At 37.2% G+C, this 23,471-nt stretch overlaps 1 protein-coding gene across 1 annotated transcript in view; it reads right to left on the bottom strand.

The window, feature by feature from the left end:
* LOC108795995 (contactin-associated protein-like 4) overlaps positions 1-23,471 on the bottom strand; it is a 282,214-nt gene that overhangs the window by 90,365 nt on the left and 168,378 nt on the right. Inside the window, exons 9-14 of the mRNA XM_018567358.1 lie at positions 22,080-22,283; positions 20,271-20,455; positions 17,263-17,406; positions 15,729-15,990; positions 13,463-13,612; positions 12,514-12,685 (exon numbers count right to left, since the gene is read on the bottom strand). Coding sequence (XP_018422860.1) covers positions 12,514-12,685; positions 13,463-13,612; positions 15,729-15,990; positions 17,263-17,406; positions 20,271-20,455; positions 22,080-22,283 — 1,117 coding nt within the window. The remainder of the gene's footprint in view (positions 1-12,513; positions 12,686-13,462; positions 13,613-15,728; positions 15,991-17,262; positions 17,407-20,270; positions 20,456-22,079; positions 22,284-23,471) is intronic.

Here is a 23,471-nt window from a genome sequence, read left to right as displayed (position 1 = left end):
ATACCTACTAGGGATTTAAGTAGTGCATTCCTGGTAGGAGAATATTTTACATTTAATTTGAAAAGAAAACCCCTTCCTCATAATTTTTCCTATATAAGTGCACTCCTAGTAGCAAAATATTTTATTTTTGGACAACCTCTATAACACATTTTATTCCTGGTCATTTAGCACAGAGAAATCAAAATGTGCAGCCAGGCGTCACTTTCCTGCCTCACTTACTTTATTCACAACAGTCTTATTCCCAAGACATTTACTACAATTTTCGTTTCTCATGTTCAACCAATATTTGTTTTAGCTGATTATGGGAATTTGAAAAAAACCCTTCCTTGGATTATTTCCTATGTAAATGCACTCCGAGTAGGAAAATATTTTATATGACGATATATCCTAATTATGTATAGGAACCAATGCCGGTGTATTGCAAACTACAAGAAATATTCCTAGCAAGCTGGTTAGGAACTTAGGGATTCCTAACCAGGGGTATCCACACAACCTAGGGGTATAGGAACCAAATTATGGGGTTATGGGACTGGATGTATGAATATATATTACAAAATTGAAACACAATTCTCTGCTTTGCTACAATTTCTCTGGAAAATTGACTTGTCCATTGCTGTGGACACCATGAACGTGTCCATAGTATTTCAGAGGAGTTATGAGATGATCTCATAACTGAGATGGTTATCAAACTTATATTCTTACTTCTAACTAATTTTAAGAATTACATGACTTGCTTTTTTTGCAATCAGCCTTCCTTTAAAAAAAATAGCTTCAATTTCTTTTTTTAAATATCTGCCTGCCTTACAAAACATGGCACTTGCTGAGCACCATAAAAACTGTTACATTTTGTAAAAAAACGAGAGCTATAATTTATATTTTTCAGTTAAATGGATAAATCTATTTTATTGGGCCTTTGCAATATAATTAAGAAGAGATTTCAAGGACAAACTCTTTTTCCTAAGGGCTGAACTGTGTTAAAACAGATTTCTCCGAGTTGAAAAGTTGGTTTAGGGATCTAATAAAAGTCAAGGGAGATTTAGTGTAAACATAGGATGAAGAGAAAAAGCAATTTTCAACTCACTTTAAGGTCATAAGGATATTATTGATGTGTTAAGCTAAGAAAACTGTACCAAGAAGTAAAAAAGAAAGCTAAACTTGCAATAGAATGGTGTCAAGCACTGACTAAGGTTCACGTTAGCAGCTTAGAGAAAAAAGTGAGTCTTAAGAGGAAGCAGGTTACAAAAAAGTCACAAAACACATTTTTCAGTCAATGGTGAATCACTCCTAGTCCAGAATGAACACAAGCATCTCCCTTCATACAAACAGTCAGAAGCCAGTGCATGTTTAATCATTAATAATTTGCATTACAATGCAAGAACAAGAATTTATAACTAAACTGTGTTGGTAAATTCCTTGCCGCTAACAAAAACAATGTACGTATATGTGGTGAGCAAGTGACATTTTGCCGTTTTTTTCTTCTGTTTTTAAAGATACGCGCTAATGGTTTTACTCACTAATGAAAAGAAACATTATCTGTTGCAGATTTTTTCAATGTTACAAGATCGGTTTTGTACCCTTATCACTTCCAAATCATCTATAGTACCAGGTCCTTTATCTTTGTACATAATTCAAAGGAACCACAGAACACATCAGGAGATGCAGGTATCCAACACACTTCTGTGATGATTTTTTGAGTGGCTTTGCTCTGCAGTGGAGCAAAGATTCTACAAGCGTGCTTCAGGACAATAAGGAAAGAGTGTCTTTTTTTACAGGTGCTTTCTTTATTTTATATTTCAGCATCAGAGTTTCTTAAATGAAGTCTAGCGCAGATCAGCCTCCTACTATAACCTTGCAACTTGTTACAAAGTTATAGTCAGAGTGATGACTGTGGGACAATGGGAATTTTTTTTAGTCTACAGTAGAATGATACAATTCTTCCTGATTCTTCTTTTCTGCCTAGCCAAAAGTTCAATAACTGCTTTCTAATGATAAAAGACACAGCTTTAATAAAAATTAAAAACAAAATCATAATGTTATATATGGTGTAATTCCAGTAGTTGATTGCAGATGTGAAAACTTACTGATAGGTCCACCTTTATACAGTGCAGTAAGTCAATGCAAGAAATCACAAATACTGGCTGGCTGCAATTGTGCTGCCTTAAACTTGCTTTATACTTGCTTTACTGGACATGCAGGAATGGTGCACAGACAACAAAGAAATAAATTAGTCTGTATAGCTGAAAACCAAATTCCTTCCTACAATTAACCCCGATGTTCTCCAGGCTGGATTCTGGTCCCAGTAGTTTTCCTGTCTGAAGTCAAGAGTCACAGCTCCCGACTAAATGTCTGTCCCCTGCCTCCCATCATGTGCAGTGGGATACCTGGAAAGAAGGAAGGAGTATAGTCCAAATAGTATAACCTTTTTCACCCACCATACAGCTTCTTCAGGTACTACTATATAGAGGGCAAATACTCTGTTCCTTGGCCACCTTTCTGTGGCCTCCGATTTAAAGAACCCATATTGGGCACCTCCTCTACCTACCTTGGACCCAGATCCCAAAGATAGTTTAAAAAATAAACATTTTTGAGCTGTTAGGCATGTTCGCATACAAGGAAACTTTTGGTTCTCAATTCGTGAATGATGGGTCTGAATCTAATTTCTACGGATACCTATTCTCATCTCTAGTGTACATGTTCCTCTTTTATGTTACATTTCCTGTTAAAAATAAACTAAGATTTGTGCCATTAACATATATGAATTCATATATGCATTCATCAGTCATGACCTCCATTAATCGTGAATAGATGTGTGCAATTTACATGTTCTAGGTGTATAATATTTGGAAAACAATATTTCAAGCTCACTGAAACTATATCTTGCCTTTTTTATGTTTCATACACATCCACAGGAATGTATTAAAGGATAGTACAAATTCGATTTCTCCATGTGGCATTTTTGATTTATGTGAGAGAGGTCTGCATTCTAAGTTAACATTTGGTGATGCCATTAGCAGGGAGTGCAGGTTTGGATGCTAGCATGAGAGCTATTAATCAAGCTAGTCAGGCCCTTCCTAAGGGTGACACCACAAACCCTTTTACTGTAATGAGTTTCCGACCACAATGCACTGGCATCTAAGCTCATGTTATTTCATTCATGGTACTTCATTATACACATCAAATACATATTTTGTCACAGATAGATATGAGTAACAGATATTAATGTATAGATATTGATTATTTCATTTTACTTGCAAGCATTGCATCTAGCGTATAGAAATAAACTGCAAGATATTATATAGCCTGCATTTTTATACTGTAATGTTAGGAATCTATTTTTTGTTTTCTTTTTTTAAGCTAAGTGAATTTTCTGCAAGCTGCACTGAGATCTCAAATGATGTTATCTGCTTCCTGAGCTATTATCCCAGGATGACAATACTGCTCCTCCATAGATACAGTTTGGTGAGTGCTGTCAGGATATGACAGGACATGTGTTACTGGTAGGGTCACCAGGTGAAAATAAAGTGAAAAGCATCAAAAAGGAAACTTAATGCAGCCACCACAATAAGGGATCATGCACAAAGGTGAAAGTGCCGGCATATAGGTATTCAGCTTAAAATAGTCCTTTATTTATGGCACCCCGGAGTTCCAGCTGCTGCATTTTTCTCTCCATAGGCTTGTATAGACAGAAAGCTCTCAATGCAGGTGTACGCATGTAAATGCTGGTAACGGAATTTACACATGCTTGTGCCCATGCATACAGCATTTCCATGTACAGGCAGGCCTATGAACAGAAAAACACAGCAGCTGGAGCTCCTGGGTGCTGCAAATGCAAGCGTATGTGTGCCCATGTGCATGATCCCTTAAGAACTTAGTAAATCAATGAAAGTTGTGTTAGCTTCCCTAATACAATTATGTACTAACAAAAAACTATTTCCATTGCACAAGTAAAAGCAGGTTCATTATATTTACTATTATACACTTGCAAAATGAAGATACACCATGAAAGTGAACATTCACTTACCTAAAGGAACAGCTTCCCTCTTTAGTAACTCAGCTCCTATGCTTTCACTGATATTGATGAAATATGAAACTACAGGAAATGAAATTAAATCTCTCCAAAGTGAATGGAATTCCCAAATTAGAGAACTGTCACAAGAACATTCAAGGATTTTCCCTCACCTCTTGCTTTGGTAACAAAAACATTTTGGATTTGTCCTAATCTTCTGTCTCAGTGACAATGATCACACAAAAAGCGAAAAAAACTTGATAAAGGATTTAACCCCTCTCTGCACTCATTTTAAACCTGATTCTGTCACTAGATCCACATCAGATTACTATAACAGGCCAAGCTCTTAGGACCTTAGATGCTTATAATGGTCAGCTTTTATTCTTATGGCGAAAACATTTTTTCCCAAAAAAAAACTGGTGTTAGCTAGATTTGGGAATTAATGTGTCCATCCATCTAAGACTACCGTGTGAACAGACAGACAATAATGCTGTGCAATTTCACTGCAAAATGAACAGCAATGTCACCCTGTGACAGAATTTTTTTTAAAAGAGGGACAACACAGGAGGAAAGAGGGACAACTAGATTGGGCTCCAAATGAGTGACAGTTGGAAGGTATGAGATATATACTGTACACACACTACTGGTCAAAAGTTTTAGAACACCCCCATTTCTCCAGTTTTTATTGCAAAGTATGCAGTTTAATGTCTCACTGTACTCTGAAAAATAAACAATTCATGAAATAATTTTCCATTTTCTTTAATTGTAATCTAAATTTTTGATTTATCAAAGTAGACACTTTTTACAGATATAACAGCCGAACACACTTGTGGCATCCTTTTTACAACGGCAATCAAATATTTTTAGAAGTTCTTCCCAACACTATTGCAGATGTTCCTACAAATGCTTTTGCTTTCACCCTTCTGTCCAGTTCATCTCAAACCAGATTGAAGGGGTTTAGGTCTGGCCATTCCATTATTTGAAGCCTACCGTCTTATTCTTTTTTGGCAGACCAACTAGACGTACATCAGAGGGTATTGCATGGCATTGTAAAATGCTGTGGTAGTAGTTTTGGTTCAGCGTGCCACTCACTCTGTGCAAGTCGCCGACTCTGGATCCAGGACAAAGAGCCCCAGACCATCACACTTCCTCCTCCATTTTTGACAGTTGGTGTCACACAGCAAGGAACCATCGTTTTGTCTACTTGACGGTGTACAAAAACCCTGCATGATGATCCAAAGATCTCAAATTTTGATTAATTGGTCCATAAGACCTTCCAGTCTTCAGAAGTCCACTGGCAGTGGTTCATGGCCCAGGCAAGCCTCTTTTTCTTATTTTGCCATCTTAGCAATGGCTTTCTTACTACCATTTAAACTGACAAACCTTCACAGTTGAAACTAAGGGGTCTATTCACTGAGTGAAGGAGCAGAAGGAGTTCGACTCAGCTGATCCAACATCTGGATCGGCTGAGCCGAACATCCGGCAGGCTACTCACTGCTGTTCAGCCTATTCTAATAGATGCCGAACAGCAGTGAGTGAATAGCCGAATGCCGCTGAGCGGCATTCGGCTCGGCTGTTCTGCTCAGTCCCTCAGAGGGACCGAGCAGAACAGAAAGATAGTTTAAAAAGTTAAAAAAGTAAATAGAAAACGATTGTGCGGAGCTAGCAGTAACAGCTAACTCCACCCAATAGTTTCCTATTGTCCGGCGGCTCTGCTGCCGTCCAAAAAAAAAAGGAAAAAAAAAACTCTCCTGGGCGCTCTGGGAGCCTCCCGCTCCCGGCCGCCCAGGAGAGAAACACTGCTGATTCTTTTTTTTCTTTATTCTGACACGGAGCGATGGCTCCGCCCAGCTGTCAGAAGTAGGCTGTCGGTCGGCTGCTCAGCCAGCTTCGGCTTTTAGCACGGCTCAGCCGAGCAGATGCATATGCGTTCGACTGAGCCGCTCGGCCACGTTCGGGAGCTGTATGGGCTATTGTGAATAGCCCATACAGCCCCCTTCTGTTCTACTGAACTGAAGGGGTCCTGGGGCCGAAGCTAGCCGAAGGATCAGCCGAAGCTACGGCTAGATCCTTCGGCAGCTTCGTGAATAGACCCTTAAGACTTGCTTACATAGATCAGTGTTAAGCTGTGCATTAAGCTGTTGTCCTGTGAGCAGCCTGTCACGCAAGCTGTTGACTCTGAGAAACTTGTCTTCTGACTCTGTTGTGTCAAAGTTTCCTCCAGTTTCCAAGTGCCTATTGATGATGTTGGAAACTGTACTCACTTACATCTTGGCTTTCTTTGCTATTTCTCTAAAGGAAAGACCTACACTTTTAAGGGTTATAATGGTCTATCTAATATTCCTTTAATTTCCTTTTTCTCACCATTTTGAGAGCAATATACTACTTCCTGCAGTACAATACTGTCCAAATTTTGCTTAAGAGGTTGTAGTAGCACAGTCTGTTCCAACACTGCTTTTATACAGACCGAGGGCTTGTGAGAAATCAATAAAGTTGGGACACCTTTGGGAATTGTTAGCATCAACTTTCAAGACTTAATTTACTTAATGTGAGTTGTTTATTTACTGTGAGCTGTTAACTGACTACTTCCCTGAAAAAGCCATTTTTGTATAACTCTGAAATGTTCATTATTTTTCAGCTATTGTTAACCTAAACTTTTTTTCACCTCTGGCAGTTTATAACTTATCTTTGTACCATTTCAGGTTATTCACTGGACTTGAACTGCTTACATTTTAATAAAAACTGGAAACATGGAGGTGTTCTAAAACGTTTAACTGGTAGTGTACAGTATGTGTGTGATTTCTAACTTTGCCCATTTACACTTTAACAGCTTTACAGGGAAGAGATCAGATCATGATGCAAATACCTGAACAAAGATGGTTGCCAGGTCATTTAATTTTTAAAGAAAATATATATTTTTTCTGTCTCCAGATGGCAAGCACAGAACATATAACAGAAAATATCACACTTGCAAAATGACTGAAAAATAAAGGGAGTGATCTGCACTGACTGGTCTGTTAAGTATCTAAAATCTACAGCATACTGTGAGACTGCTGCATGTGTAATATCTCTCTGCCTATATATAATGTCAACTTTAATTTTTACATGAAGAATATGTTTTCCTTAATTTGTACTAAGGATAGTTATCAGTCTGAACTTGTAAGTTATAAATAGTTAAAACAAAGCAATAACATTTTGTTTGATAACAGAACTGGCTAGGCTTGGGGGCAGCCCTGTGTGTGACTTTGTTATATATTTTGTCACTGATGACCCGCTGTGTATAGAATTAAAAGTAAAACAACAAAATGAATGCTGATGGCACTCTTACTAGTAATATTTAAACTGAAATGATTGAATTATGCTGGTTATATATGGATTATCATGCCTCGCAAAGCTGTTTTTAGACAGTTTAACAATTGACTACAATATTTGCAGACATATATCTGACTAGAGAACATGATGAACCATAAAAAGGGCTTTGTTGTGATTCTGTGCATGCTATGATTCTGGGTTTTTTTATTCAGAGAACCTTTGTTAATTGGCAACGTTAAGAAAGTGGTGTACATAGATTTGGAACAAACTGAATCAGTTTTATTGCCGCAATATCACTGTTATGTCTCAGCAGTGTCCATGAATGTCTTTACAAGTAATCCAAAGGCTCCACGGCAAAAGCTTACTCTTAACACTGATGTGAATTTAACAAGGAAATGTTGAAGTTTTAGGAAAATTCAAACCGTTATCAAAGTGAGTGCACCATAATTTCCTCAGGATATAACAAGTTTGCAAGGGAATGGCCAATTACTGTTACAGCTCCACATACCTAATTGTATTTCCTTCACTGAACCACTAAAACAACTGACAAAGAACAATACCATCTGGACCTGAGAATATAATCACCAGACGTGATTTTGCATAATAGCAATACAAATAATTTGCCTGACATTTACATTTTGCTATCAAACTATCAGATTTTTAAAAATATATTTAGATAATCAAATCATGTATGTGTTGTACATACATATAAACAAACACAATTTTCTAGGCTGACAGTTTAAAAAGATAAAGTCTTGAACATAATGGTGGGTTGGCATAGGCTCTTTCACTTAAACTTTATTATATCACTATGATCAGGGCTTGAAAAATTTGATAGTGTCTCATCAGTCAGTCAAAAATGTCACCAGTCAGCATGACCGGACTATAGCCTTGCAATTTATGTTAAAAAAGTTTGGGGACAGATAGAGCTTTCTTTTGGAGGTATATAATCACCACGGGGGGGGGGTATTTTTTTTTTTCATTTGCTGGGCGTTTTACAGCGCGTTGATCAGCACTGTAAAACGCCCAGGTGTGAACCCGGCCTTAATGGCTCTAAAATTATTGCTCTCACTCCGTTTGCGGCAATATGCAACATGTGCGGCACGTAGGCGCACCTGACGCATATATGCGCGTGTATGTGGGGGGCGGGGACTTAAAAAAAATGTTTTTTTAAATGTTATGCTTCTTTATTTTTTTAATGAATCTTTCATTTTTGTATAACTTTTTTTTTTTTTACACACACACAACTTTATTGTTATTACATGTGGGGGCTAAGAATCCCCCTATGGGATAGCCAATTTGCATGACAGGTCCTCTTTATGGAGACATCAGGGGTCTCCAAGACCCCTAATGTCACCTAAGGACCTCCAGGGAAGCTGATGAAGCAGAGATCGGCTTCATCGGCTTCTCTAGCTGGAGAGTGACACTGAATGCAGGAGGTGATGTTATATACATCACTTCCTGCATGCGGGGACTGAGAGGAGATCAAAGGGAGTTCGTATACTGAACTCCCTTTGATCTCCTGTCATAGAGCCGTGCCGGTCCGCATCGGGCACAGCGGATCTCGGGACCGACAACGGCAGCTTGACTGTAAAGCTCCCGGGAAGCTGCTCGTTGGGCTCCACCGTCCTCTCGTCACGGACGAATGGATTTTTCAAGCCCTGACTATGATATAGGGGCTAATTTATAAGCCTGCCTATGTTTCTTAGCATCATCAAGTGGTGGTAATGCTGTGTCCCAGTGCTTTATGCTGGGCAGAAGGGCTGTAAATCAACCCCTAATGATGAGTCTTTTCATTTAATCTTTTTTTTCCATCTATTTTCCCATTTCCTGTCTGTAGTGTACTATCCACCTTGTTATTATATGACTTTCGCTTATCTCAAGGTTTCCTTAGTTTCATACTGATACACCATCTTGTTTGTATGTTCACAGAATCACATTCTTAGTCTATTATTGTTACTTCTACGTCCGCCATCTGTCTTAAAATGATCTATGTGATTTGTATTATTTTTGGCCTACATAAATGCTTTTACTCTCAAAATAATTGTAGTAATCCAGTGTGGATCAGGTCTTCCAGCAAAGTAAATAATAAGAGTATCTGTTGGCTGGGATCTGTCAGTGTTCTTTGTTTTCTGTAAAGTCAGAGTTGCGATCCTTTCAGAGACTAGTTGACTCTTACTGGAGCACCAACAGACACTTTGTAACTGTTTTATAAGTAACTTTTGTGTTATTCACATTAGTGGTTTTGGCTGCTAGTTTAAAGGAGAACTATGAGGTGAGTGCTTTTCACTCACCTCATAGTTCTAGCCGACCTGTGACAATGAGACTGTCACAGGTCGGCTCAGTAGAACGGGAGGTGAGAGGACACATACCGGCGTTCGCTCACCTCCCGATCCTGTCACTGCTCTCAGCCGTGACGGGGGAGGGGCTGGATTCCCCCCTCCCCGATCCACCAGCGCTGACTGGAGGGGGCGGGTACAGCTGGCTCTGCCTCTGGATAGGAAGAGCCAGCTATCAGTCACGCAGCTGGGCGGATCCCGGCACAATTGTCGGGATCCGCTTCAGCTGCGGCGTCTCAGTATACCGCGAGCAGCTACAGCTCGCGGTATACTGAGCCTAGGGTGACGGGAGGACGCTAGTTTGTGTCCTCCCGTTACCCTAAGGAGAACTGCCGTGACAGGGGAGGGGCTGGATTCCCCCCTTCCTGCTCCGATCCACCAGCGCTGACTGGCGGAATGGACGGGGGAGGGGGCGGGTACAGCTGGCTCTGCCTTTAGCTAGGCAGCGCCAGCTGTCAGTCACTCAGCTGGGCGGATCCCGGCATAAATGTCGGGATCTGCTTCAGCTGCGGCGTCTCAGTATACCGCGAGCTACAGCTCGCGGTATACTGAGCCTAGGGGGACGCTAGTTTGTGTCCTCCCGTTACCCTAAGGAGAACTATGGGGAAAAGCCTTAACCCCATAGTTCTCTTTTAAAATATAGTAATTTAATACATAGAGTAGAAAAAACTATTATATAAATAAATTGAGAGGAGTGGACCTGACAGAACTTTATCTCTCGGGCCAGCCACTCTGCAGCAGCAATAGCCATCCTGCCATTGGCTAATTCAAATTTCAATAGCCAATAGCAGGATGGCTATTGCTCCGCCCACTGCCTGCTGTCAATCCACTGAGCAGGACCTGAGAGAGAAAATTATAGGATCAAGATGATTTACATCACTGGATGACCTTATCCACACTGGATTGACATTGTGGGAAATGTTTTTGTTTTTGGTTTTTAATTAAGGATTTGTCAAAAACCTGTGTAGTGTTTTTACTTACCATTTGTATTTACTTTAACAACTACCCCTTACTCATTCATGTAGGGGGGGGACAACATCTGGATGCCCCATTTATCAAAGGGACTGGTATGGATTACGAGGAGGAGTGCTTGCTTTTTTCTTTTATTTCAAACAATAACAACAGTTTGAATAGAATTAGGACATTTGAATGCATTTTAATTTTCATTAGGGAAAATTTGGATTTGTTTTTTTTCATTCGGCATTTGTTTCATTCGGAAATTCAGATGCGTCCGAATTCCCGTAAATTTGTCCAAATACAACAGGCATTTTAAATTCACTCCATTTCTATGTGCTGTTTTTTGAAGAAGTCTCTTTTTTCAGGAATGTCTACCGTAACCCCCAACCCTGAGGACTAGTTTTTGATTTGGGAATACAATCCCCTGGGTGGTCTACTTTATATGACTCTTCAGGGTTTCCTTCCCTTAACATTTGATTATCTATTTTCCACCTGCAAGCTGTCAGGAGCAGCATGTCTGTACATAAACATTTTTCTTTATAACAGTACTAAATTAGAATTATATGTATTTATTAAAATTTGAACCTCTTTTGATTTAATTTAGTCGTACAGTTTAACATCAGTCACTGTGCACTGTTGTTGCACCTGTTCTATGCCAGTAGCCTGATCTTCTGTTGGTATTAATATCTTACATATGTTAGTTCATTTTAGAATGTCAGATTTTAATTTTTTCTGTCTCCATCTGTGCAGTGAAGATGATGAACAGCTTTGTTTAATTTGTGGCTTTATTTCTTTGCTCGGATCAGTAAAATCATAAGTGGCTGAAAGCTTTACTAGTCTGTAATATGAATCTGGTGATTCCTTCTTCTTTGTGTGGTTGAGTATATTTTACATTTTGCAGAGATTCTATAAGCCAAGAGTTTACTTTGTTGTTGTACCAAAGTGTTCTTCAAAGGCCTGGCCATTATTTTGTATGCTTATTCCATCTCACATGGGTTGTAAACAGGAACCTTATTTTGATCCTCCAATCAGGTTGCACCCCATGTACATTTGGTAGTCACTATACAGAAAGGAGGAGATATAACGTATAGTTACCAAGCCATGTGCTCCCTTTTTCGCCAGTGTACATTGTCTTGTAAATAGTGTTTTGTGTGTTGTTTGTAAATAGTTAACCCTTCCAATAAATGTATATTGCTGATTAAGCTACTTCTTTTGTCCAAGAATCCTCAGGTCTAGGTGTGTTTATGTGACTACTCCTGCGGCGTTTGGAATAAATCATATACATATCTATTTAACCTTGTTAATAAAAGTCTGCCTAAATATGGGTTATTTACTATACCAGTTGGCGCATATGGTTTTGCCTCTCTAATGTATCACCAACTAATATTAAACCAATAAGTGTGCCATTCCAAATAGATTTAATTTACCAGGAATATTTTGGAGCCATTTTTTTATGGCTAGCCTAACCCAAGAAAGCTAGTTGAGCAATTGTTTAACACATTTAGGCAGATAAGTGAACTTGTAGCCTTAGGAGCATGTTAATGCTGCCAGCCCCAGCAGTATATACTGAAATGTTATTCCTGTGCTGTTGCATTTATCCCTTCCTGCCCTCACACTATTCTTCTGGGGGACTGGGGTTTAAAATTATCTTGCTGTTTTGTCCTGCATGATGAGATTTTGGTGTCTAATGTCCAGAATTCCTGGTACAGCATCAATTGCCATCCTCATAAACTGCAATTGTGAACATTATAATAACCATTAACAAAGTTTACATAATAATCATTTAAATGACATCAGTGATAAAAGCTTTGTATTCTGGACAATTTGATTAAAAAATGGAAAAATATTATTGATAAGCCAAACAGTATGGATAAGATGTTAAAAGGATTATATTCCTACCTGTCAGTGATTCCGCATAAATCAATCTGCAAATCACTAAAATTTCCAAGCAAACTCTGCTGCACTAAAATAAGGTCCACAATTCTGGAACCAATGGAAATTGATTTCATGCAACCCAAAAAGGTACCAACAGGCTTTTTACATACATGGTCAGTATTGTTATTCGGACATCCTGGAAAACAAAGACAGCGGAACAAGTGAAAACAAATAATGTTTCATTACAACAGTAATGCCTACTTGAAAGCAAGTAACTAATAGTAAAAAGCAACATTGCTAAACATAAATAAACAAAATGTATTAATGGCATCCACTTTTTAGATATATGAATGTTGTTGAGAGATCCTAAAGTGTAACTTTGTCAAATTACATTTAAACATTTACATATTTTTAGCAAGCAGTTAATGAGCTTTTTTAAAACAAATGCTTATTGATCACTGTTACTGCAGGCACTGTGGAGCAAATAATGCTCAGAATTTACAGCTAAAGCATTGAATTTCTAGTCTAAGCCAGTTTAGCTATTCCTGGCTGCCCAGAAGTGACTCAACAGCCTTCCAGCCTTCTAATCTCCAATGTAAAAACAGAGCAGGTGCTCTGGGAATGGGAATAGAGTGAGCTGAGAGAAGTGAATAAGCTTCTTTTGTAAATGTTGAAGATGAATTACTCCTCAGTGCCAGCAGCTATATAGATCATGTGCTGCTTGTTAAGTATATGTGAATACTTGAGTTTCAATAGCTTGGCCATTGATTTACTTAAGGTCTTTTTGATGCAATGTGAAATTGAGACAAATGCTCCAACATTATATGCTATCACCCAGTATACAGTGCCAGGCTTGCCTATCAAACATCATATTTTTTGCTAATTAGTACACACCAAACAAGGTTTATATTTATACCTATTTGTATCTGTCTTTCAGTCTACGTGCCTAAACACAAAAAACGGCATGCCTTACCTCCAAAGTAATAATTTCCTGCAGATGACACTTGAAAAGGTAGGAGCATATATAGATTTGCAGATGCATCATTGTCTACTGTTAAAATTGCACGGTTTCTTTTAATCACAAGATAAACAACATGCCATTGTCCATTATTTAATTCAAAAGCTGTATTAAAAACAACAGAATTCATTATGTTATTTACTCATATGACAAATAACTACTCATCATATCAAGGCATACATATAATTTTGTTTTAAACAATTCAAGCACCATTTCAGTAAATATGTGGCAGTTATATACATATTGTAAACAAAATGAGTGACCAAATTAAGTTAATGATGAGCCCCAAAAAAGATAAGCAAACAAAGGACAAAGGACTCAACAACAGTATTGGCTATAGGCTTCCTGTAGCTGATCTTTTCCCCATTACGTACTTACCATGTCTTGTTCTGCGCTGTGTCTGTGTGTGGGGGCATCTTGGTAGAGCAACAGGGTTTTGCTTCCTCGTGTCAGAGCTGCCCCCTGATTACTGCTAATCTACTGATTGGTGGGGAATATTTATGAAGCAGCAAAAGAGCTGCAAAATTCAAAGATCCACAGGATCTGCAAGTTCTCAGATACAGCTTTCGCTCCAGAAAGGAGAGCAATGAACTGACCAGTAGGGACATCACCACACCTCAAATCAAATTTTGTGAGGCTGGCAGTCACAGGAAGCAGTGATCTCACCCTGCAAACATACAGCTCTGAGGCTCAAAGCACAGGATGTGAACTGCTATTTTGTCAGGAGTAAATGAAGGCACAATGTAGATTTGCCAGGACACTGCTTAGGCACAATTGCCATTTTTAGATGTTCCCTACAAGAAATCATATTTCCACTTGTTTAGTTCAGGTTCACTTTAGCGTGTTAGTTAACAACTCTATATACATGAATAACATACTTTTATATATTAAACACTATCATGTATGTGCTAGCTATGTTGTTACTGTTCAATATTCCATCTCCATTTGGTGCCTCCCAGTCTTGCAGAAACATGGCCAGAATAGAACATAGAACACAGTGCAGTATTTTACTGTGAATATATTCAATATTTCTTTAACAAATAAAATACCAATGGAGAATAATGTTTTGGTTTTGAACACATGTTCTTTTTTTAAGACACTTGTTACATACAGGGGTTGGATTTAATTTGCCAGGATACTGCCAAGGCAAAATTAACATTTCTAGTTGAAAGAAAGTAAATCTTTACTTTTTGAGTTCAGGTCCACTTAAATGTGTACGTTAATGACAATATATACAAAAATGGCATGCTTTTATACAAATTATCATTACATTGTTTCGTTCATGTATGTACCCTCGTGTATGAAACTATGCTGTTACTCTTTCATGTGCCCTCTTCATTTGGAGCTTTCAAGTCTTGTAGACTCATTACTAAGTTTTGAGCTCCAAAATGTCAGTACAACCTTTTTCATTTATGTCTTATTGTTTGTTGCAATGGAATTAATCTAACCAGCAGTCTTACAAAAGTTTTCTCCTTAAAACAGTACACTACATAATGACCTAATTAGCTTAAAAAACACAAGTCAATTGAGTTAAAATAAAAATCACAAAGTCCAAGCTCCCATAATCCAAATCAATTTCAACAGCTTAAAGGTTATCTACCCCTGCTGAACCAAAACCAATAGCTAAAACCCCCATGCAAAGTTTTCTTTTTTGCTGTCTGTGTCATTTGGGGATATTTCCCTTCACTTCTTGTGCTGGAGGCACAACAGCAAGCTGTCTATAGTAAGGGGGACGTTTTCACTGCAGCCGGTAACATTTTTAATTATCCTTTGTCTTCTGCCCATGTGACAATAGTCCCCAGGACAACAAGGCAAATCTCTCCTGCGGCGACAAAGAAAGCAATAAAACCCACACAAGATTCTAACCCTTCCCAACTCTATTAATCACTAGGGAAATTGTTTATATTTTAAATGTACCTTAAAGTCTAAAAACCTAAATCTAAAACTACATATCCATCTACAACTACCCGGTTCACACGGTGAAAATTCAGCAATTTTTTTCACTGCAGAATGATAAGCATTGTCACCCTGCTAAAGGAAGTGGATCTATAGGCAGGATCAACATGAAAGATAACAAGGGGTACACAGAAAAACAAACTCCTGGGTTAATGTTATTGACAGAATGCAGAAGATACTGTATATCACGTTTGTTTTTGCCATAGTTCTACTTTGCCAGTTTCTGAATTACAGGTCAGGTGGGAGACGGTAATATAATGCTTACCTGTTATTGTGTCTAAGTACAGCCTTTCATATTTAAAAAGGCTCATTTTAAGCTTTCTTTCAGCAAGATATATTACAAAAATAAATGGAGCAGAGCTAAGCTTGGTTGAAAATAGTGTGCCTTCCTTGTTCCAAGTACGGAAATGAAAAGAGATGATAACCTCTTCTTGTATTGATAATCCAGGCAAGATCAAATAGCTGTTTGAATTTAGAAATGTAATTGGGACAACAGGAGGCTCTTGGCAGGAAAAAGAAATATTTCCCTAGAGGTTAAAAAAGAAAGTTAAAGCTATAAAGTATGTAATTATCAATTATTTACAGTCATGGTCAACACTAATATAATGATACCAGGATATAAGGTATTTAAATTAAATGAATAGCATGAAGAGCAATGCTCATTGAACCACTAACAATGTAGGTTTTCCAAAATTCAATGCAAGAGCACAATTGTATTAAATAGTATAAATTTAAAGGAAATTATAAATTATTTCACCAGTAAACAAACCTGAAAAACATGTCATGTTATTGTACTTTGCAGCTCAGCTCCAGTTTATCAATTTGTATGCCTTCAAACAATTGTATACAGAGTAAGAGGTCTATTTACAAACATTTTAATCCAAGATTCAAACAAATTTCAGGACTCATTTATTTTTCCAATTGAATTAATTTATAAAAATGTATAACTCTTGGGTGAATATTGTGTGAATTGTATGTTGAAAACATTTATAAACAGAACCAAAAAAAAATCAATCACTGTCTGCATTATTTTTTTTCTCAATATTCTGTATTATTTCCAGGGTGTTCAAGGGGGTTTATGCAAAGTAAAAACTAGCAAAAATGCTTGATTTTAGTCTGCTCAGGTATTATTTAGAAATTAACCCCAAATTCAATTTGGCAATGATTTTAAACATTTGTAAGGGTTAGAAAAAAGTTACAACAAACCCTCTAAGAGCACACTAAAGTAACAAAGTATTCTACCCCTTAGTTTGTTTTTTTACCTTGAATAAAATTACACATTTTACTTAATTTGAGTCATTTCCTTCTCTTACATGTTTGTGTAAAAGTATAGATTATAGTGAGGAATCGGTTATAATTATATATATATACATTAAGGCAGTTATATTTGCTTATTACATATGCAGGCTTCATCTTCTTGCTTTCAAGTAGTACACAATGGTTCTGTTTTACTGCTCTTAGTTAGATAATAACTCAACATCTCCATACTGTTGAGTGGGGTGGCTAAAGCTGGCTATACATAGAGTGAATTTTGGCCTGTTCTAGATAAACCAGCCAAAATGTTCTCAGTGGGTGGACCTGTCTCCCAGCTTCCGCCTAACATCTTTTGATTGAAAAAACAATAGAATCTGTTAGATTTTTTTTGCCCAAAAGCTAAACAAAAACAATGTAATAGTGTATACCCAGCTTAAGTGACTGCAGTGGCTGTATTTGCTATATACAGACCAAGTACAAAGGTCTCAGGAAGGGATAAATCACTATTTCAAGAACTGGAGTCAGAATATGCGATTTAATCTTACCTCAACATAGATTGGAGGTTTATACCTCTTGGTCAAGTCAATAATGTTCATACCATTGTAATAAAGGTTCTCAAAGCACCCATGAAAATTCTTCTGATGCAGTGATGCTGATTTTCCTTGTGAGGCGATACCTCCAAAGCTAAGCTTAGAAAGAAAAGACAAATCAATATAGCCATTAAGCTAGTTTCTTTGGTGTGTTACAGAATGTTGCAGCTACATTCTTAATTGAGCGTTTAATTACAGCAATCTATTTCAGGTCCTCCTTGTACTTAACAAACATTCTTCCTTTTTTTAAATTATAAATATGTTTGCCGTTCTTTGTTTTATTTTCAAATGGCTTCAAATACATTATCAATGCTTAAAATCAATGGTTTTTGTTGTATTTTGCAGGATTTCTACATGTTTCTGTTTTTCTACTATCTGCTGCTGCTGCCGGTCTTATCTTTTCCAAAACTGACAATAGCAAATTGTAGCTCAAATGTCAAGAGCTCAAACAAAGGCATTTGTTTGCGGTGATTACTTAGGGTTATAAAAAGTAGTTTTGATAATGCTGAATCATAATTCAGAGATGCAATAGAAGTGTACATGATAACAAAAAAAACACCAAAAAACACTCTATTTTGTAATATATTTCATACATAGTACAGTTAGTTTTAAATAAAAAGGTATAAATATTCATGTTTCATATCAAAGAGCAAAATGTGCAGTAACTTATAGCAACCACTCATAAAAAAAACAACATTAACTGATCTGCTTACTGTAGGCTGTTAAAATAACGTTATATTTGGATGTACACAAGAATCTGAAAATTCAGATATAAATTATTATAATTGTACATGCTAACTGTTAAGCATTATATGGCACTACTGGCACTACTGCTTGAGTATGAGTGATCATAGGTTACCTGTATTCTGACATTTGCTGCCCTGTGAGGTGCTTATCTTCGAGTATATCTACACCCAAGAGCACAGATGCAGCTAACCAGTTCCTCATATCGTAGCTGCATTATTTTCTGCAACTTTTTTAGTTTTTTTGTTCTCCCTTTTTTTACCTGGTGATCCTGCCAGTAACACACTTCATGTATTAAGATGGCAATACTCACATCTCTATAATGTGGAGGTATTTTGTAAATCACAGAAGAGAACTGGGAGTCAGCAGTGTTTCTCTCCTTGGCGGCCGGGAGCAGGAGACTCCTGGGGTGCCAGGGAGAGTTAGCTGTTTGGAGATCAGTGTCCCTGGTTAGCAGGTAACCAGGGACGCTGATCTCACTGCAAGTGGCCGGAGCCAGCCGTAAGATCATGGCTGGCTCCTCCCAGCTGTCAGAAGCAGGCTGTCGGTCGGCCAGCTTCGGCTTTCAGCGCGGCTCAGCCGAGCCGATGCATATGCGTTCGGCTCGGCCATGATCGGGAGCTGTACGCGCTATTGTGAATAGCCCGTACAGCACCCCTTCGGTTCTACTGAACCGAAGGGGTCCTGGGGCTGAAGCTAGCCGAAGGATCGGCCGAAGCTACGGCCAGATCCTTCGGCAGCTTCGTGAATTGACCCCATAATGTTTTCATCCACAGAGAAAATTGTCTATGTGCTGGCTTCCCCTGCTCAGTAGCTCCCCATAGATTTTTATGGGACTGTCGCACAGGTGTCTCCAAATCTGGGAAATAGCACCATAGAAATCTATTGGGCTCTACTGCAGAGGTGTGGAAAGCATAAAGAAGATTTCAATTGAAGGATGTTAACATTGCAGTAGGGTATGAATGTGGAATGGATTTTTCTTTACTCCTTTTTCTTTGCTAACAACAAAATGAAGCCAAAACAAAATTCAGTAAATGTTGTCTATTATTTACATAATTCTAAATAAATATGACATTTTAGTGAATATTTACCATCTAGGGAATATATATTTATATTTATGGAGTATGTTTATTAATGAGAAATAAGTTGTTCTCATAAAATGTTGCAAACAGTCATTTATGTTGCTCAGAAAAGCTATAAATGCATTATTTTGTTTATCTTGATTACTAAATAATTAATATCAATAAATATGTTTGTTAATCATATTTTCTAGGGGTTTTTTATACTTCGTCTCAATAAGCACGTTTCCGTTTCTAAAGTGTATTTATGTTTTTAGTGTTTTAGAATATATGAAAAGGCTTCACATTTAATAATCAACCTAAAAGCTGCTAAATGCACTAAATGTATAATAGCAGGCATCCAGTTGCATTTATTGATACATTATTTTTGTATATAATAAAATAGAAGAACAATTAAATACAATTATTGTCTTTATGACATTTTGTCTGTTTTGTGCAAAATGTGCCCCCATGTTGTGTTGTTAATCATGCTACCTCTGGACAGTTTTTGCATAGTTGACATCATATTTAGAAAACTTTATATATCAACAGATAACCCCAAAAAATGTAAAAAAATAAACAAAAAATACCAAAAAGGGCAACAAAATAGAAAAAAAGCTGTTTTTCATAATTTAATGTTTTATGATAGATTTTTAATCAAATTATGTGTGATCGTGATCATGCATACTGTGATTACAAAATAAACCAAAATTAATACAATGTATAGTAATGATTTTATTAGGTGTATTTTGTAAAAAAAATTAATAGAAAAAAAGCACAGGTAAGCATGCAAAAAAATGGCAACTTAAAGAAGTAGAATAAATAAATCAATCAATAACCCTACAGTATACTTGCTCTTAAAATATTTTATGACATTACAATATTTCACCCCTTTTTCACACCTAATGTGCAAAACACCTCAACTAACAAACTATATAGGATGACTCAGTTTTTAATGTAAAACAAAATCCTTTTAACAATTTGCAAAGTTTAAGACAGAAATATGAGATAATGCAGTCTAGCAGAAGAAATAATTATTATATAGCCCATAGTGAAAAAATGTAGAAATTATGGAAGAAATTCATTTTGTAGAGCAAATTTAGGAAGTAAAATAATTTGTACATGGCTAAATTTTTATGTTAATATACACAAAATACACACCTCATAATCAATGTCCAAATAAGAAATATCTCCTTTCATGAAGAAATGATGCACGTGTTTGTCAACAGTGAAATTGACTTGTCTTCCAAAACGCTCTATGACAGCTGAATGCCATTGCTGGTCATCTAACAAGCTTCCCAAGGTGACATTAACAGGAGGGTTAAAGGTATGAAACTGTACATTTCCTTAAAGAAGAAAATATAAACTATTAAACTAGATTTACAATAACATGAGATATTACAGTGCTAAATTTAGTATGTTATTGTAGAAAATATAAATAGATAAAAAGTCATCTTCAGCATGGTCTAAATCTGAAATGTGAAAATATTAAATCATTTTTAAGTTCTGCATTCAATGGATAAATGTACAGTGGCAGTAAAGAGTGGATCTCAGCACCCAAAGTTGTTTGCTTGTACTCCTGGTAGCGATATGGTTAATAAAGGTCACCATAAAGGTGCCATTGCCCTGTGTCTGTATCCAGATTTACATCTGTAAACACAAAATGTGCTCTTATACATTGTTTTCTCTAATTTTAGTGATATTTGTGTGTGCTAACTTGCACAATAACACAAGCCTTCAGCATAGAGCTCTGTATTCATTTATTTGATTATATTACTTTCAAGTCACTCTTTATAACCATATAGTTAAAGCTGCTGCATGCTGGTGGGTATAAATTGTCATGTGTTTTTTTATATGTTTTTTTACCACCAAAATCATGAACTTCAGGTTAGTTGAACTTTGTCTCTGGGTCATATTTGGGTTGCATATCTTATACTTTATTTCTGAACCAAATGTTGTATAGTAAATGTTAATGGTAAAATATAGTACTGAAAAATGCAGATTTAACACATTAAGGTTATATAGGTGAACCAATTCCCTTAGCTGGGCCAGTTTGTACATAATGGGTATCTATGGATATTGACTTTTCTGGCAGCTGATTAGTGATGAGCTAATCAAGAAAAGTTTGGTTTGGTGGACATTTGCCAAACCCAGTGAAAAATCATCTAACCACAAATATGGTTCTAAACCCAATTAAGTCTATTAGAGACAAATCTTGCAATTTTTTTCTGGTCTTTTTCATGTCCAAATGGCAAGTTTCTTTTTTTTTTAAAGGGCATGGGTAGCTGGACACTGCCATGGGAGGTGGGACATATACTAATACATAAAGGTTTTTTTTTTTAATACGGCTTGAAGGGCAACATTAAAAACTCACATATCCTTTTAATAAAATGCTTAAGGGATTCCTTAAACCTACACATGGCGTTGTGCACCAGTACGATGTATTCCTGCAAAAGTGACATTTAAAAAGAAAAATCCACTGCCACTAAATTAAATTTTCCAGCTGGGTTTGTTCTGTTTGTATAACTTCAGTCAAAATATTTTTTGCTTTCTGTATACCATTGGGAAAATTCCCCTTTGCTTTCTGACCCAGAGACATAACAAGAAGTTAGAGTAAACCCCCAAAGTGAGAGGAATTCCTTTCTTAGACAGAGACCTGTGTCCCTGTTCAAATATTTCCCTTTACCTCTTGTTGCAGGGACAACTTTAAACTTTTGGATTTCCCTTGCTTTTTTATGGTGGCAATGGTCACCAGTACAAATAAATTAGTCAATCTTTCTAATGTGGACACAGACAGCAATTCAAACTTGACAGAAGGTTTAACCCTTCCCAATTCTATCCAAAACTAAAGAAAAAAAAGTTATGCCTAGAGATACATTTTAACATACTGTCATATTTCACAAGGGTCTAGTGGTTAGCTGTGTAGATGTGTCATTAATGTAAATGTTGTAGGACATGATACAAACTTACCTAGGCTAATTATTAACCAAAGTCTTCCTTTTATAAGTTCCAATGATATACGATCTCCATTTCGTCCTTCCCCATGAAGTAACATGCCATCAGTTTGCATTGACTTAAACTTGAGAGAAATTACATCTTTTGTTGTGCTCATTGACTTTTGATGAAAGCGGTACAGTACGGAGCTTTTACCATCAAGATAAATAATGTCTGAACCTGTTAAAAAATATATATATATAGTGAGCTCATGGTTTTAGTTTACATTTGAAAAAGGATACTGATTACAGAACTTTCAGGTCTGATGTTTACCCAGTTTGTCAAAGCTTGAGCTTCAGAATACAATTAAAATGAAATGCCTTTTAGTCAAGTATAAGTTCACCAAAAATTATAAATCAAGTTTAGGTAGGTGTCAGTGAGACCAATTTACTAAAAGAGCAGTAAAGCGAACACAGCTTCTTCCCATTTACTAAGCCATTTGAGCATACACTTTGTAAATGAGCAATATCTACTCATCTAGTAAGTCAACCAAAGTGTCTTCACTCAAACTCTAACCCCCCTCATAATATTTGATAAACTTGGAGCAGCTAAGCTTTTTACCATTTTCAACCACATTTTGCATGTTTACATAATGTCAAATGGCTTTTTGCAATGTTCACCGCGTGTCAAATGGCTACAGAATTCATAAATGTAGTTAAATCTGAGTTTATTAGTTTTATCTTTCAAAGAATTTAACAATAAAGACATGGTAAAAACAATAGTACAGTCTTGTGTCTATGTCGAATGGAGAGCAGTTTGCAAACAAACTGCACATATAAATTTAAATATTTTGCTCAACAGTAACCCAAAAATGACTAACAAGAAGTATGTAATATACAAACAGGTGTTTTCCAAAACCCAGGTTATATATGTACCAGTTGAACCTACGTATTCAGTTGGAACACTGGCGTCATGCAGCTTAAAGTTTGTATCCGGGAGTTTAGGTATGCCAGCAAAAATGTGAGGGGTTACTTAAAGGGGTATGAAAAAGTAAGAAGATGAAGAAGGAAAGAAATGGAGGAAAAAAGAGTGACTGTCCCTTTTTCCTCCTCCACCATAGCCATGCCACACCAGGCAATAACAGCTTATTTATATAGCATGTCTCAGAATTCTTGGGACTGGCGCAACATCCATCCTATTGCATTCTACAGTGACTTAGGGGTCTATTCACGAAGCAGCCGAAGGATCTAGCCGTAGCTTCGGGCGTTCCTTCGGCTAGCTTCGGCCCCAGGACCCCTTTGGTTCAGTTGAACCGAAGGGCTGCTGTACGGGCTATTCACAATAGCCCGTACAGCTCCCGAACGTAGCTGAGCGGCTCAGTCGAGCCGAAGGCATATGCCTCGGCTCGGCTGAGCCGCGCTGAAAGCC

Source organism: Nanorana parkeri, unplaced genomic scaffold, assembly GCF_000935625.1.
Source record: "Nanorana parkeri isolate BGI_ZX_2015 unplaced genomic scaffold, ASM93562v1 scaffold1036, whole genome shotgun sequence".
NCBI classification, from domain to species: domain Eukaryota; kingdom Metazoa; phylum Chordata; class Amphibia; order Anura; family Dicroglossidae; genus Nanorana; species Nanorana parkeri.
This window is presented reverse-complemented; position numbering and strand designations above follow the sequence as displayed.